At 34.9% G+C, this 13,224-nt stretch overlaps 2 protein-coding genes across 2 annotated transcripts in view; one reads left to right on the plus strand and one right to left on the minus strand.

Moving 5' to 3' along the window:
* Positions 1-62: 62 nt before the first annotated feature.
* Positions 63-12,562, minus strand: LOC144974668 (uncharacterized). The gene is made up of 8 exons (XM_078918194.1): positions 12,535-12,562; positions 12,330-12,491; positions 10,289-10,461; positions 9,405-9,505; positions 8,304-8,445; positions 5,461-5,544; positions 3,357-3,465; positions 63-88 (listed from the first exon to the last, which is right to left on the minus strand). The coding sequence occupies exons 1-8, from the start codon at positions 12,560-12,562 to the stop codon at positions 63-65; spliced, it is 825 nt and encodes a 274-aa protein (XP_078774320.1).
* Positions 12,563-13,073: 511 nt separating this feature from the next.
* Positions 13,074-13,224, plus strand: part of LOC144975216 (O-acyltransferase like protein-like) — a 4,368-nt gene continuing 4,217 nt past the window's right edge. Inside the window, exon 1 of the mRNA XM_078919495.1 lies at positions 13,074-13,121. Coding sequence (XP_078775621.1) covers positions 13,074-13,121 — 48 coding nt within the window. The remainder of the gene's footprint in view (positions 13,122-13,224) is intronic.

Here is a 13,224-nt window from a genome sequence, read left to right on the forward strand (position 1 = left end):
CTGACGTCACATCAGATTAAGACGTTGGTGTAGATAGTTCCTCTAAGCTGGAGGAATTCCCTCTATAGTTTCAAATTGGTGGAGATACCTGTAAGGGATGGAGCAGAAAATGAAAAGATATGAAAGAAGACAGATGATGTGCCTAAGATCATCTTATATTGAATGACAAATTAGACATAAAACAATTTGATGAATCCATTAATGATTTTTTAAAATTAAAAAATAAACAGCCTTTCACCACGACAACATAGAAATCATTGCCTAGGTATTCAATTAAGGAATATAGATAATCCATCAAACAAGATGTCAACTGGAACCACTTATATTGTCTAAGGTGAGCATTTTGGGGGTTAATAATCTTGTCAAAAGAAAATACAAAAGTGCCTGAAGCAGGGCTCGAACCCGGACCTTTTGAGTCACAGTGCAATGCCTTAGCCATTCGGGTCACTTCGCCCCTACCCAACACCATACCACACCCAGCTCTCATACACACACATCCACAAATGCACATACATGTGCAACAAACCTACATCCGGAAACAACATTGGTGCCAAATAAGCACAATTACAATTCCTCCCTGACACTAGGATTATTTTTAAGGACCTCCCTGAAGATTCAATAATGGATGAAACAACGTTGTCGGTGAATATAACAGAATGAGGTGAGAATAAATAGATATATATAAATAGATATATATATGTATATATATATATATATATATATATATATATATATATATATATATATATATATATATATATATATATATATATATATATATATATATATATATGCTAAGATTGGCAGAGGCAGAGATGGTGACATAATCGGACCACATGGACTCGGAGACAGAAATGAACGAGGAAACATCTGGGCAGATTGGTGTAGAACAAATAAATTAATGATTTCAAACACCTGGTTTCAACAACACCCAAGAAGATCCTGGACATGGCAATCACCAGGGGACAGAGCAAGGAACCAGATAGACTTTATAGCAGTATCATCAAGATTCAGAAATGGCATATTAAATTGCAAAACCTACCCAGGCGCCGATGTAGACAGTGACCATGTCCCAGTTGTTTGTACAATAAGGATAAAGTTTAAAGCTATTCAGAGAACAGCTGGTAGAATAAAGAGGGATTACAGGTTATGCAAAGACAATGGCATACAAACAAAAATGAGAGAAGAATTTGAAAATGCACTCATGATACAAAGCCAAAGTGAACCTGATAATGAAAAATGTGAAAAACAATTTGATATATTCCAAAAGTGTGTCAAAGCAACTGCAGAAAAGCATTTACCAATAGCTCAAATAAACAGCAAAAAGGAATGGATGACAAATGAAATTCTAAACCTATTTGAAGAAAGACGAAAATGCAACAGAGGGTCTGCAGAATACCAAACATTGAACAACCACATTAAATCCAAATGCATCGAGGCACACGAGAACTATCTAGACTGGAAATGCTGCGAAATCGAAAGAGAATACAAACCCAACCCCCAACAAGCTCACCAAAGAATAAAAGAACTATCAGGGAAAAGGAAAAGCAAAGCAGCAGGAAGTTGTATCCAAAACAAACAAGGGGAACTGCTATTTGAAGAACAACATATAGAAAGCCGATGGGTAGAATACATAGGCGAACTGTACAATGATCCAAATAGAAATGAACCACCACTGAAATTCAAAGAACCATTAAGCGGACCAAACATCACCAAAAGTGAAATTGAACATGCCATGGAACGAATGAGGGATGGTAAAGCAACAGGCCCTGATGAAATATCTGTAGAGGTATTAAAAAGCCTAGGAGATCTAGCAATTGATGAACTTCACATATTATTCAACAATATATACAATACTGGGAAAATTCCAGAAGATCTCTGTAACTCTATTTTCATAGCAATACCAAAGAAAGCAGGTGCAGTCAGATGCGAAAATTTTAGAACTATAAGTTTAATAAGCCACATCAACAAAATACTGTTGCGTATAATTATCAACAGGCTAAGGAATAAGATTAACCCCGAAATCGCAGAAGAACAATATGGATTCCAACCTGACAGAGGGACAAGGAACGCAATATACCTCCTCCGTGTTTTAAGTGAAAGAGCTATACAGGTTCAGACCCCACTATACCTCTGTTTTGTCGACTACAAAAAAGCTTTTGATAGAGTACGCCACGAAGAAATACTAAAACAACTGCACTCCATTGGCGCTGATGAGAAAGACCTCAGACTCATGCAAACATTATACTACACCCAGCAGGCATCTATCAAAATCGGAAACTCTACAGGAAATTCCATTCCTATTAAGAAAGGAGTCCGTCAAGGGTGTGTTGCCTCACCAGATCTGTTTAATCTATACCAAGAAACAATCATGAGGGGCATAAATAATATGGAGGGAATAAAAGTGGGAGGTCACAACATAAATAATATAAGATACGCAGACGATACGGTACTCATTGCAACATCAGAAATCCAACTTCAAAAGATTGTTGACAAAGTGGTAGTAGATAGTGAAGCCAAGGGAATGGAAGTGAATATCACCAAAACGGAATGCATGGTAATACAGAAAAACCCCGAAAACAACAACACCTGCAATATAACGATTCACGGCGAGCAACTTACCAACGTAGAAAGTTTTAAATACCTAGGTTCAATAGTGACAACAGATGGAAGATGTAACCGAGACATACGAGCAAGAATAACTCAAGCCAAACAGGCCTTCATGGACCTGGGAAACATTTTGAAAAACAAACAGATGTCGTTCGGGATTAGATTCCGAGTCTTGAAGTGCTACGTGTGGCCAATCTTGTTATACGGATGCGAAAGCTGGACTACAAATGCAGAAACACAAAAGAACATTGAAGCTTTTGAAATGTGGTGCTTGAGAAGGATGCAGAGAATATCGTATACTGCACACAAAACGAACGAAGAAGTGCTAAAACAAACATACCAACAAAGGAAACTAATGCCCTTAATAGTGGATCGACAACTATCCTTTTTCGGACACTAGTAAGGAAAGATAAGAATGAATACCTGGCAAGTTGTGGAAAAATACCTGGTAAACGCGCCCGGGGGAGACAAAGAAAAACACTCATAGACCAACTGAAGGGCTTCACCAGCCTAACAATCCAAGAGCTGTTTGAAAAGGCAAGAGACAGGGAGGAATGGAGAGAGATAATTCATGCAGTATCCGAAGCCTGGACCAGGCATGGAACCTAGAAGAAGATATATATATATATGTGTGTATATATATATATATATATATATGTGTGTATGTATATATATATATATATATATATATATATATATATATATATTATATATATATTGTAATTTATAAACAATCAAAGCCTTACGTGGGTTGTACTGTTGTATCCGTCCCCTCATGATCCCTGGGCCCAGAAACAAAGACAACTCAACAAGGCACTGACTAGCAGCAGATGATGTTAGAGCTACTTCACTTTCCTGGAGAAGGAGGAAGTAAAAAAAATACGTCAACCACACATGTCTTTGGTTGCTTGTGATTGATTTTGTACTCGGTTCACACACAAACGAACCTGTTTTAACAAGTTAATTGGCATCCTCTGGAAAGACACATATTTAAAAATTAGGTCAGAAAACTAATCCTTCAAATATCCATCCATTTAAACGACCCTTAATTTGGATGCTTGAAAAACTCAATTTTGTCATGTATAAGTCCACTGCTGACAACATTTTTTCTAAGCCCACCATGGTCTTAAATTAACAATACACAATTCATCCTCTTCAAAAAGTAAGAGTGAATCACATTGATAGGTTTGTTTTGTTTGTTTTTAAGGGTTTTACGGCACTTGCAACACATTAAGGTCATATCAGCGCCAGTAAAAAGGAAGAAAATGGGATAGTAAAAAGTTCTAGAACTACAATTAAAGCACAAAAGAAAAGGTAAGACAAAGGGGAATTGGTTCAAATAGGCAACAGATGTAGATTCCAAGAGCACACCGCCAAAGTACTTAGTTTGAGATCACCTAAAAGTCTCATCCAGACACAAGCACAGGTCCCAACTAAAAGGAATACACTCAAATGTTTACCAATCATATAATATAATATGTAAACTAAACATAATACAATGCATAACAGAGAGATGATTTACAAGGAAAAAAATATCATCTCCCAAAACTATAACTATACATTCGACTGTTTCCCTCCCAGCCAAGGAACTCCGGCAAGGATCAGGACAAAACTATGCAATCTCATTCCAAGATAATGACAGGAAACAATTGGAAAAAGGGTATGGGGGATAGAAGACACAGCATGATAGGTTTGATTTCAAATCAAATTGCATTTATGTCTGTCATATGCAGGAGTAGTCTTGAATTTGAAACAGCGTCCGAATTAGCCCAAAGGTTTAAAAAAGGTATAAATACCTCAACTGATGCGTGCTTATTTACAAGTCTTAGAACCCAAATTGTTATGGTCCCAGTGTTGCCATCTAAATACTCTCAAACTAATGCAAATATATACTCTACTACAACAGTCTTAAAGAAAGCCCATAATTCTGACATTTGCGATTATGTTCACATATACCTCAAGAATATGGACTAATGAAAGGCAAATTGCATACATACATCTCCTCATCTCATCGGAGATGTATGTTCAATTCAAAGATCTCAAAAGTTTAAAGCAGCTTTGTCTTTCTTTGAGCATTGCATAAACATCCAATAGGCTGCATGTCTGGTTCTATGTCGTAAATGTACCCTGTTCTGTCATAGCAGATAAAAATTCTTTTGAAGAGCAAAGAACATAAAGTTTCCTGTGGATAAGTACAAGTAAGGGGCAGCGTGGCTCAGCGATACGGTCTTTGCTTTGTACCCAAAAGGTAACGAGTTCGATCACCTGCCGCTGCGTTGTGTGGCCTTGAGCAAGTCACCTAGCCCTAGCTCACTTTGCAGCGCTGCACTGCGGCTGATGCCTGGGTTATTCCAGTCTTCCCTTGGAATAGACCCTAAAGACAAATTTCCCCTTGGGGATGAATAAAGGGAATTTTATTTTATTTTCATTTATTTTTTATTTTTTTATTTACTATATAAATGCAAACATTTGTATCTAAATTTTACAGCTTCTTTTATGGTTTAAACCAAAAGGTAAATCCAATTTAATACCCTAATGCAGAAATGTGCCACATATTATCATGGCCAGATAGAGAATTGTGGGAAGGACTCATAGATATTTGACGCAACAAACGACTTTTTGTTTGCATTTAAGTAATTCATAAATCCCTCCTTAAGCCAAGACATTTGCGATGTCAGTGTTGTGATAATGCAATAAATTCTGGTTTCTATCTTATAGCCAAAGCAATCTAAAATGAATGATAGATACAAAACTAAACCAAAAAGTAGTATTCAAGAAAAGAAAAAAAAAAGTAAAGTCCTATACACATCGTGTCAAAATCTATTAGAAGACGCAATCCAATCAAGTTACCAAAGCATAGAAGATGTGATCCAAGAACAACTCCAGATGCATCTTAAATGGACGTTTGCCCAATCCCTTAGCGATGTTGGGAAGCTGAAGGAAAGAAGATAAACAGTAAATCTAAAAATTATCAAAAGTATAGTTAATGCCTGAATCAACTCATAAAAGAGTCAGTTGCAATGCTTTTAAGTTGCTCGTTTGCTTGTTTATAACTTATAATATAAGTGTTATTGGACATGAAATGCTTAAAGTTCTTTTTTTTTTTTTTTCAATTAGGCTGTTCCTATGCTGTTATATGCTGTCGTCTAAGCATTGTATCAAGGAATAAAGACAACCCGAAGAAGGGCTTGACCCTAAGAAAAATAAAATTAGATGATAAGGTAGCCAAAAATGACAGATTTATAGTGCGTCGTTGTAGTACAGATCTACAGTCTTTACCTCACCACATGACCTAAATTAATGTGATTTTCTCCCTTCCCTCATCTGGTATTATGTCAGAATGAATCAGGTGTTGAAAGGTGAATTTAAAGTTAAAATGATAAGACATAAGAAATTTTAGTCTTTTGTAACTAAGGAAACTGACTTCAATCTCACCAATAAAAAGTATAATTTGAGCCCAAGCATTATATTTTGGGAGTCCCAATAGCTCAGTTATTAGAGCATTCGCTTCACACACAGATGATAATAAGATTGACTCAGTGAAGTCGAGATGTTTTTACTGACCAAGCAGTGACTGAGTAACTGGGTCAGTTAGATCTGATGGAAAATACTTTGCAATAGACTAACGTCCTATCCAAAGGGTTGTAAGCAATTGCTATTGTCCATTTCACACAATAGAAACTGATATAATCTCCGGCTCTGTGGGCCTAATGGCATTGAAGGGCTACTTCTTTTTTATTTCTCATGTTTTTGACTGTGGATTTAAAAGTCAGAATCTAGTCTACACAGACATTTTTACCATTTTGAGACGGTGGGTATAATAAGGTGAAAGGGTTTGAGATGGCGATTTGATAGTTCAACAGTGTACCCTTCGGGAAGGTAGTTTTGAACCAACATGTCTATCCTTATGGAGATGGATGTTAAATTTAGAGGTCCTTTTAAAGTAATGTATTGTTTTCTCCAACAGACAATGTTTCATCCTAATGTTATCTTACACTATTCCTAGACCTGTAAATGAGCTCTATAAAAATTGACTGAAACTCTTCGTAATTCGTAACGGAAACATCCAAAGAATTTAAATGAATAGTAAACAGCAAGCTCGCTTGAGCAAAACAATGGAAGAAAACTAATTTGCGCGGGAATTAATTAGGCTACTTACCATTGTTAGTTATAATTAGGTATCCAATCAGTGAAGAAACTAGAAACAGTCAACCAGTTTGTTTACAATATGAGGCAATCGAGATGTGCTTGTAGCAATTATTTAACTTTCGATTTGAAGGTGTCTACATAATGCACTTCCGGTGTTTGAATTTTTCTTTTTCATACTTTTACTTCCCTCCAAGTAAATATGGTCAATTTTGGCTTAGACGAAACAGTGAAATTTAACGCTCAGAGGCTCAGTTAAAATTGGCTACCATTGGGATCACGACATGTTTGGAAAGTGAAAAAATAATTTCACGAAGGCTGTGTGAAAATACAGTGGGACCTGTTCAGACAAGGCAATTCTAAAAAGCGTCGCTTAGCCTTGTCAATGTATCCGTCGTTAATATAAACGGCCCATGAGCTATGCGTAGCGCTGTGGAACATTCCTATTTAACTTTATAGTCATTCGACTACGACTCACGAATTCTTTCTTTATTACATTCTTTCTTTCCTTCTTTAAAATATTTGAATTTGGCGAATTGACTGATTTCAGTTAATTGACTGAGAATTTACAGGTCTATATTCCATAATCAAGTAATTCTTTAAATCATAAAACACAAAGATCATGGTGTTTACTGTGGACGATTTGCTATATTAATACAATCTTTTTCTATTTTCCCCTTTTATAATTTTTAACCAATTACAGTCTACAGCCCGTAATCGCCCGTCGAATTCCCACACCCTTCATCTTAAACCACCTGCAGAGTTTCTAAACCTGCCTGTAACTGCCTGATAGAGATATGATTGCTGTATACCTAGAAAGTGGTGAGAATCATTTTTAATACTTTATTTTAGATAAATTCCAGGTCAAGACAATTAAATAAAACGAAAGTAGCTTTTTACCTGATAAAATTTGTCAAACAATGTTGCATTGACTTTTTGAATTTCATAGAAATTTTTATGCTAGAAAAGTGATTACGGCATTTGATTATCTCAATTCCTTGTGGAATGACAACATTTTAGAGGATGATAATGATGAAAATGATACTGGTGATGAGTCCGACAGTCCGACATTGGTATTGCTAAAGTTGAAGAGACTGATGAGGATATTTCAGAACAATTTGAGGACCCAGGTGCCTCTCACTGGTCATTTTTATTATTAACTTTTTTTATTACCCATAAAGTAAATCTGAACACCAATATGTTACATATCAAAATAAAGGTAAATCTTTCTTCTCTTTTAATATCACTTAATATCATATAATACATGTCTTATAGACAGGAATATTTTTATTGAAAGTAGGTAGCATTTTACCCATATTTACTTCCCACACGGAATGTGACCTCATTATGGCTTAGGATGAAGGGGGGTGTCAACTTCATTTTAGCTTAGGATGTAATGGGTTAAATTTAGCAGCATTTGCAAGTGCCTAATAGAGAGTTTTAAAAAATGGGGGGGGGGGGGGGGGGGGGGGGGGGGTGGTGTGGAATAAAATAATAGTAGTAACAAAAACCACCAACACAAAACAACAAAACTAAAGACAACTTACCTGTTTACAGACAGTCTCCAAGAGGTGTGGGTACTGGGCATATCCCTTCATCTCACACACCTTGGCCATCGATGTCATCAGTTTGCCCAGGGAGGTATGCAGTGATTGGATCTGACTCAACTCAGACAGGAGAAGGACACACCTGAAACATAAAATCATCGATTTGACTATTACTAGACACAGGAGATGTATAGTGCAAACAGCAGACTCTAACGATCATCTAATGACTACAATTTCACTTTATCTTTTGCTCTAACTCCATAATGACTTCAAATAATAAGGCTCTTTAATAGCTGTGGCGTGAACCCGATAATTGTTGACATCCAATTCTAATGATGCAAAAGTCATCTCTATTTGGCCACATGATGATATGTTAACGGTTTGTATACATTTAAAAAGGAATCTTGAATAGTGCCTGGATACGATTACAAGATCATTTTTTTTTTGTTTGTTTGTTGCTTTAGGTCTCTTCCAACACAATTGAGGTTATATGAAGACCGCTGAAACAAAAAAACAAGCAATCTAACAAAAATAGTACAAATGTAAATCAAATCATAACCTAAAGATATCATAAGCTAAATTATAAATAACCAAGAACAAACAGGCAGAAGATTTACAGAAAAAAAAATATCCCGTCAAAAATACAATCACAAACCAAAGAAGCAGGATAGGCTAGTAAAGAGAAGAAGAAACGACATCACTATCGGATCGTATACCCATGCGAACATCATAGGTATATGATTCAAGGGTGATGCTCCCATCCAACCACCCGCTCATTTTTTTTTTTTTTTTTTAATTTTTTTTTTTAATTCATTAAAAAAATATACATAATCTGAAGGGCATTTCCACATCTTCATCATATTCACTAACATAAAGCTTCATTTACTCCCAAAGCAAGCCCCACTCTCCATCTCACAAAGTACAGTTATATATGTAAAGTCCTTACCAGGACACAACACAAAGCTAAAGTTTTGCGATTATTGACAGTCATCTAGCCACTAACTATGGTCTATACCACCTGACTTAAATATAAGACAAGACATACAACTGTGCCACCAAGGATGACAGGCATAATTAAGTAAATTTCCTTGTCCGACTCACCCATCTGCCATCTCCCAGGGTTCTGAAGGTTTCTTGAATTGGTGGTCCATGCATCCCCCACCTCGACCCATTTTGGGGGCCAGCGACCCACATGAATACATCTAGAAATACAATGAGATGAGGAAGTTGAGAGGTGCAAAATTATTCCAGTTGGAATTCCTGTACAACTTTAAAAGGTAAATAAGAGAAATTTGTTGGGAGCCTTAAAGAGAAACAGCATCAAAAATAATTCATTGACCTTGGAATTCCGAATTAAAGAACAGCAAAAACACATTAATTGTTATTCATGGAACCTTGGCAATCTTAACAATGATTTAGCAATTTACAAAGTAATTTTTTGGTGAAAATAATGCAATCTGTGCTCACCATTGTGATAGCAAGAAATAAAGTTGGCAGTATAGTTAAGGGTCGTGTTTTTATTTTCTATATTTCTTTAAAGATATATGAAACAATGACATATTTGTAAAACAATTTGTTCTTTCAACAAATGTGAACCATTGCCTCAACCTAAAATTAAGACACGATGATAAGAACAAGGAAAATTGAATTAAAGTTTCAATCATAAAATTTGATTTCAATGAAAAAATCTCAAATTTCATATTTTTCTACATTGTCTATCGATTACAGTTTTTAGTTCTTTTGTTGTAGGATGAGAAAGGCTTTGGCCCCAAAACATTCTTTCATTTGTAAGCTGATATATTCATTTTAGTTCATGCTTTTTATAATAATTCAATTTAAAATTAATACAAATTTTCAGCATTTGGTTTAGCTTCTTATAATATAAGATTGAGGCATTTATGCCAATAAGAGGGGAGGAAGTGGTGAAGAAAGGGAGCAAAAGTAGAATGGAGGTCATGATGAATAAGTCAGACAAAATGCACAACCTGTTTATCTGTATGAAGGTCAGGGTCATTGTCTCTAAGGTGTTTCACCACCCCAAAAGTTGCTGGTCCTGTGTCCATGGCTGATGAATATTTCTCTGTAGTTGCGGGTTGAGTCTTGATGTTGTCAAAGCCTTCCTTTATCTTGGACAGTACTATCTCATTCTCAGATCCGTCTGTGGGAGAGAAAGACAAATAATTTGCTATAATCTATGTCATTAAGGGGTTCTATCAGTGGAGAGACCAATTTTTAAAAAAAAATAGAAAATAATATAAAGGTGCCCAATGGAAAGCCATGGTGACAGCAGCCATCTTGGATTTCTATTCACAAATTAGCATTTTTTTCAGTTCTAAAATCTCAGTTATTTATAACTTTACAACATTCATTCCAACAAATAACTGACAACTTAAATTTAGCAATTTATACAAATTTAAAAAGCTTTGATATTTTCAAAAATATGTCAAAATATTACCTACTTTTGACACAAAAATGTTCTTTTTCTAAAATGGAAAAATAATTTTTTAATCTTATTCGTCAGCTTTTTAGAACAACTGATAAAGAGCATCAGTGCAAATTATGAACTAAGTGCTTATTTTAATTGCTGAGATTTTAGAAATGAAAAATACAAAAGTTAGTGGAATGCAACTTTCGAGGAAACATTAAAATGTTTCTTACAATTGTCAACATAAAAATATGACTAGTTCATCCATTTATTATAAATTACTACTACAACTACTACCACTGCTGCTACTGTTTTTTGTTTGTTTGTTGCTTTAGGTCTCTTCCAACACAATTGAGGTTATATGAGAGACCGCTGAAACAAAAAAACAAGCAATCTAACAAAAATAGTACAAATGTAAATCAAAATCATAACCTAAAGATATCATAAGCTAAATTATAAATAACCAAGAACAAACAGGCAGAAGATTTACAGAAAAAAAAATATCCCCTGTCAAAAATACAATCACAAACCAAAGAAGCAGGATAGGCTAGTAAAGAGAAGAAGAAACGACATCACTATCGGATCGTACACCCATGCGAACATCATAGGTATATGATTCAAGGGTGATGCTCGCATCCAACCACCCGCACATAAAAATATGACTAGTTCATCCATTTATTATAAATTACTACTACAACTACTACCACTGCTGCTACTGGGTACTGATGCAGACTCACTAACACTATCTAGATTAGAGATCGCATAATTTAAAACATGCCATTATTAGCCAATTTTTATTGAAGACAGGGTGCAATGAAATGAGTTGTTTTCATATTTATGTGTAAGATTATGACTTCTGGTAGCCATAAACATAAAATTAAACGGCTTATATATGTTTGAAGCCTGGTTTTCAAAAATGTGGAATGTGTCTGAAAATCACAAAAATTTCACTGATTGAACCCTAAATATACATGGGACAAGTTTAGTTTGGTTTTCAATATTAGAAGCACCCAGCTAGGGGCAGTGATGGATATTGTAAGAGTGGTAGTAAGTAAAAGATGTATATAATATGTAAATATATCAATTGTTCCTTATTCATCATCCATCTAACCTTCGACCCATTTCCATCCATATCCATTTATCTAAAAAAAAAAAAACCAAAGCATGTACATAGCGCAATATCCACTAAACTCTCAAAGCGCTTCACAAGGGGCCCCAAGTCAACAGCCACACTTACAAAATAAGATAAGACATGACACCTGTTAGGCAATATTGAATTTTTTTTCTGGCAGAGGCAACGCTGATAACGGCCAGGTACTCATTTTATACCCGAGTATGATGAGAGAATATGAGTTAAGGACTTTCCAAGGACTTAACTATAGCAGGTTTTGAATATTGGACCTTCTGATTCAAAGACAGAAGTCATACCACTAGACGACATAGCCGAATCTAACCATCTAGGTATCCACCCAATGAATTAATTCATTCACTCATTGTTTTTTCATTCATTTAATTACTTATTTATCTATTTATTCAATTTTAAAATGCATTAATCCATTTAATATGTCTCAGCTTTCACGTCATTCTTTTCCTGCACTCACCATAAGCCTTGACAACGTTACAGATGGCAGTGGCTGCTCCCTGTCTGACAGATGAGATATTGTCTTGTAGATTGGCAAAGAATAGGGGATACAATGAGGATAGGACGGGTCTGGACTGGTCAGGAAAACACAAGACAAATTGACCACATGCGATACAAGCAGCTGTGGGGTTTGTGAGAAAAAAAGATATACAATTATAAAATACATCTGTGTTCTCTTAATTCTCCACTCATTTTGACATATTATAGGTGTGATTTATTTATTATTATTATTATTATTATTATTATTATTATTATTATTATTATTATTATTATTATTATTATTATTATTATTATTATTATTATTATTACAAGTAAAGTTCCCACAATATTTGCGGAGAAATATAAGCTATTACGAACGGCAGTCATCTATTATACTTCTTCTGTATTGTGAAAACTAACATAGGTTGTAAATAAACACATAAATAATTTTTAAAAGTTAAGATAAAAGTCTTTTGAAAATTTTTTAAAAGAAGAAAAAAAAAATCAACAACGACAAACAAATGTGGTAAACAGATGAAAATGATAAAGTATTATGATAAAAATAATGAAAACAGCAATTCTTTTTTTTTTTTTAAATTATCCACACCAGGATTTGAACCCAGTATCTTAAAGGCTAGAGTCTGACAGCTTAAACTACACCACAAAGCCGCCTAGCTAATTAAGATATTTAATTAGGTAATTCTAAAAGATTATTTTATCTTTAATGCTACTTCTATTTTGTAGCTTTAAATTTCGGTCAGACACCATCAGCGCTTGTTTTATAACTTTTTTTTATTAACAAAGACATACAGATATCATAATATATAACTTTTGTGACCATATTTTTTTAATCAACTACACACTCCGTGCACTAA

Source organism: Berghia stephanieae, chromosome 1 (genome assembly GCF_034508935.2).
Source record: "Berghia stephanieae isolate SIO BIC M18660-M18661 chromosome 1, UCSD_Bste_1.3, whole genome shotgun sequence".
NCBI classification, from domain to species: domain Eukaryota; kingdom Metazoa; phylum Mollusca; class Gastropoda; order Nudibranchia; family Aeolidiidae; genus Berghia; species Berghia stephanieae.

What these genes read in the sequence shown, in the direction of transcription:
- LOC144974668 (XM_078918194.1), bottom strand. Translation starts at nt 12,562, where the DNA reads ATGAGTGGAGAATTAAGAGAACACAGAT. An exon ending in AGAATTAAGAGAACACAGAT is followed by an intron (nt 12,492 to 12,534) that starts GTATTTTATAAT and finishes CAAACCCCACAG; the next exon opens with CTGCTTGTATCGCATGTGGT. An exon ending in GATACAACAGTACAACCCAC is followed by an intron (nt 89 to 3,356) that starts GTAAGGCTTTGA and finishes CATCCCTTACAG; the next exon opens with GTATCTCCACCAATTTGAAA.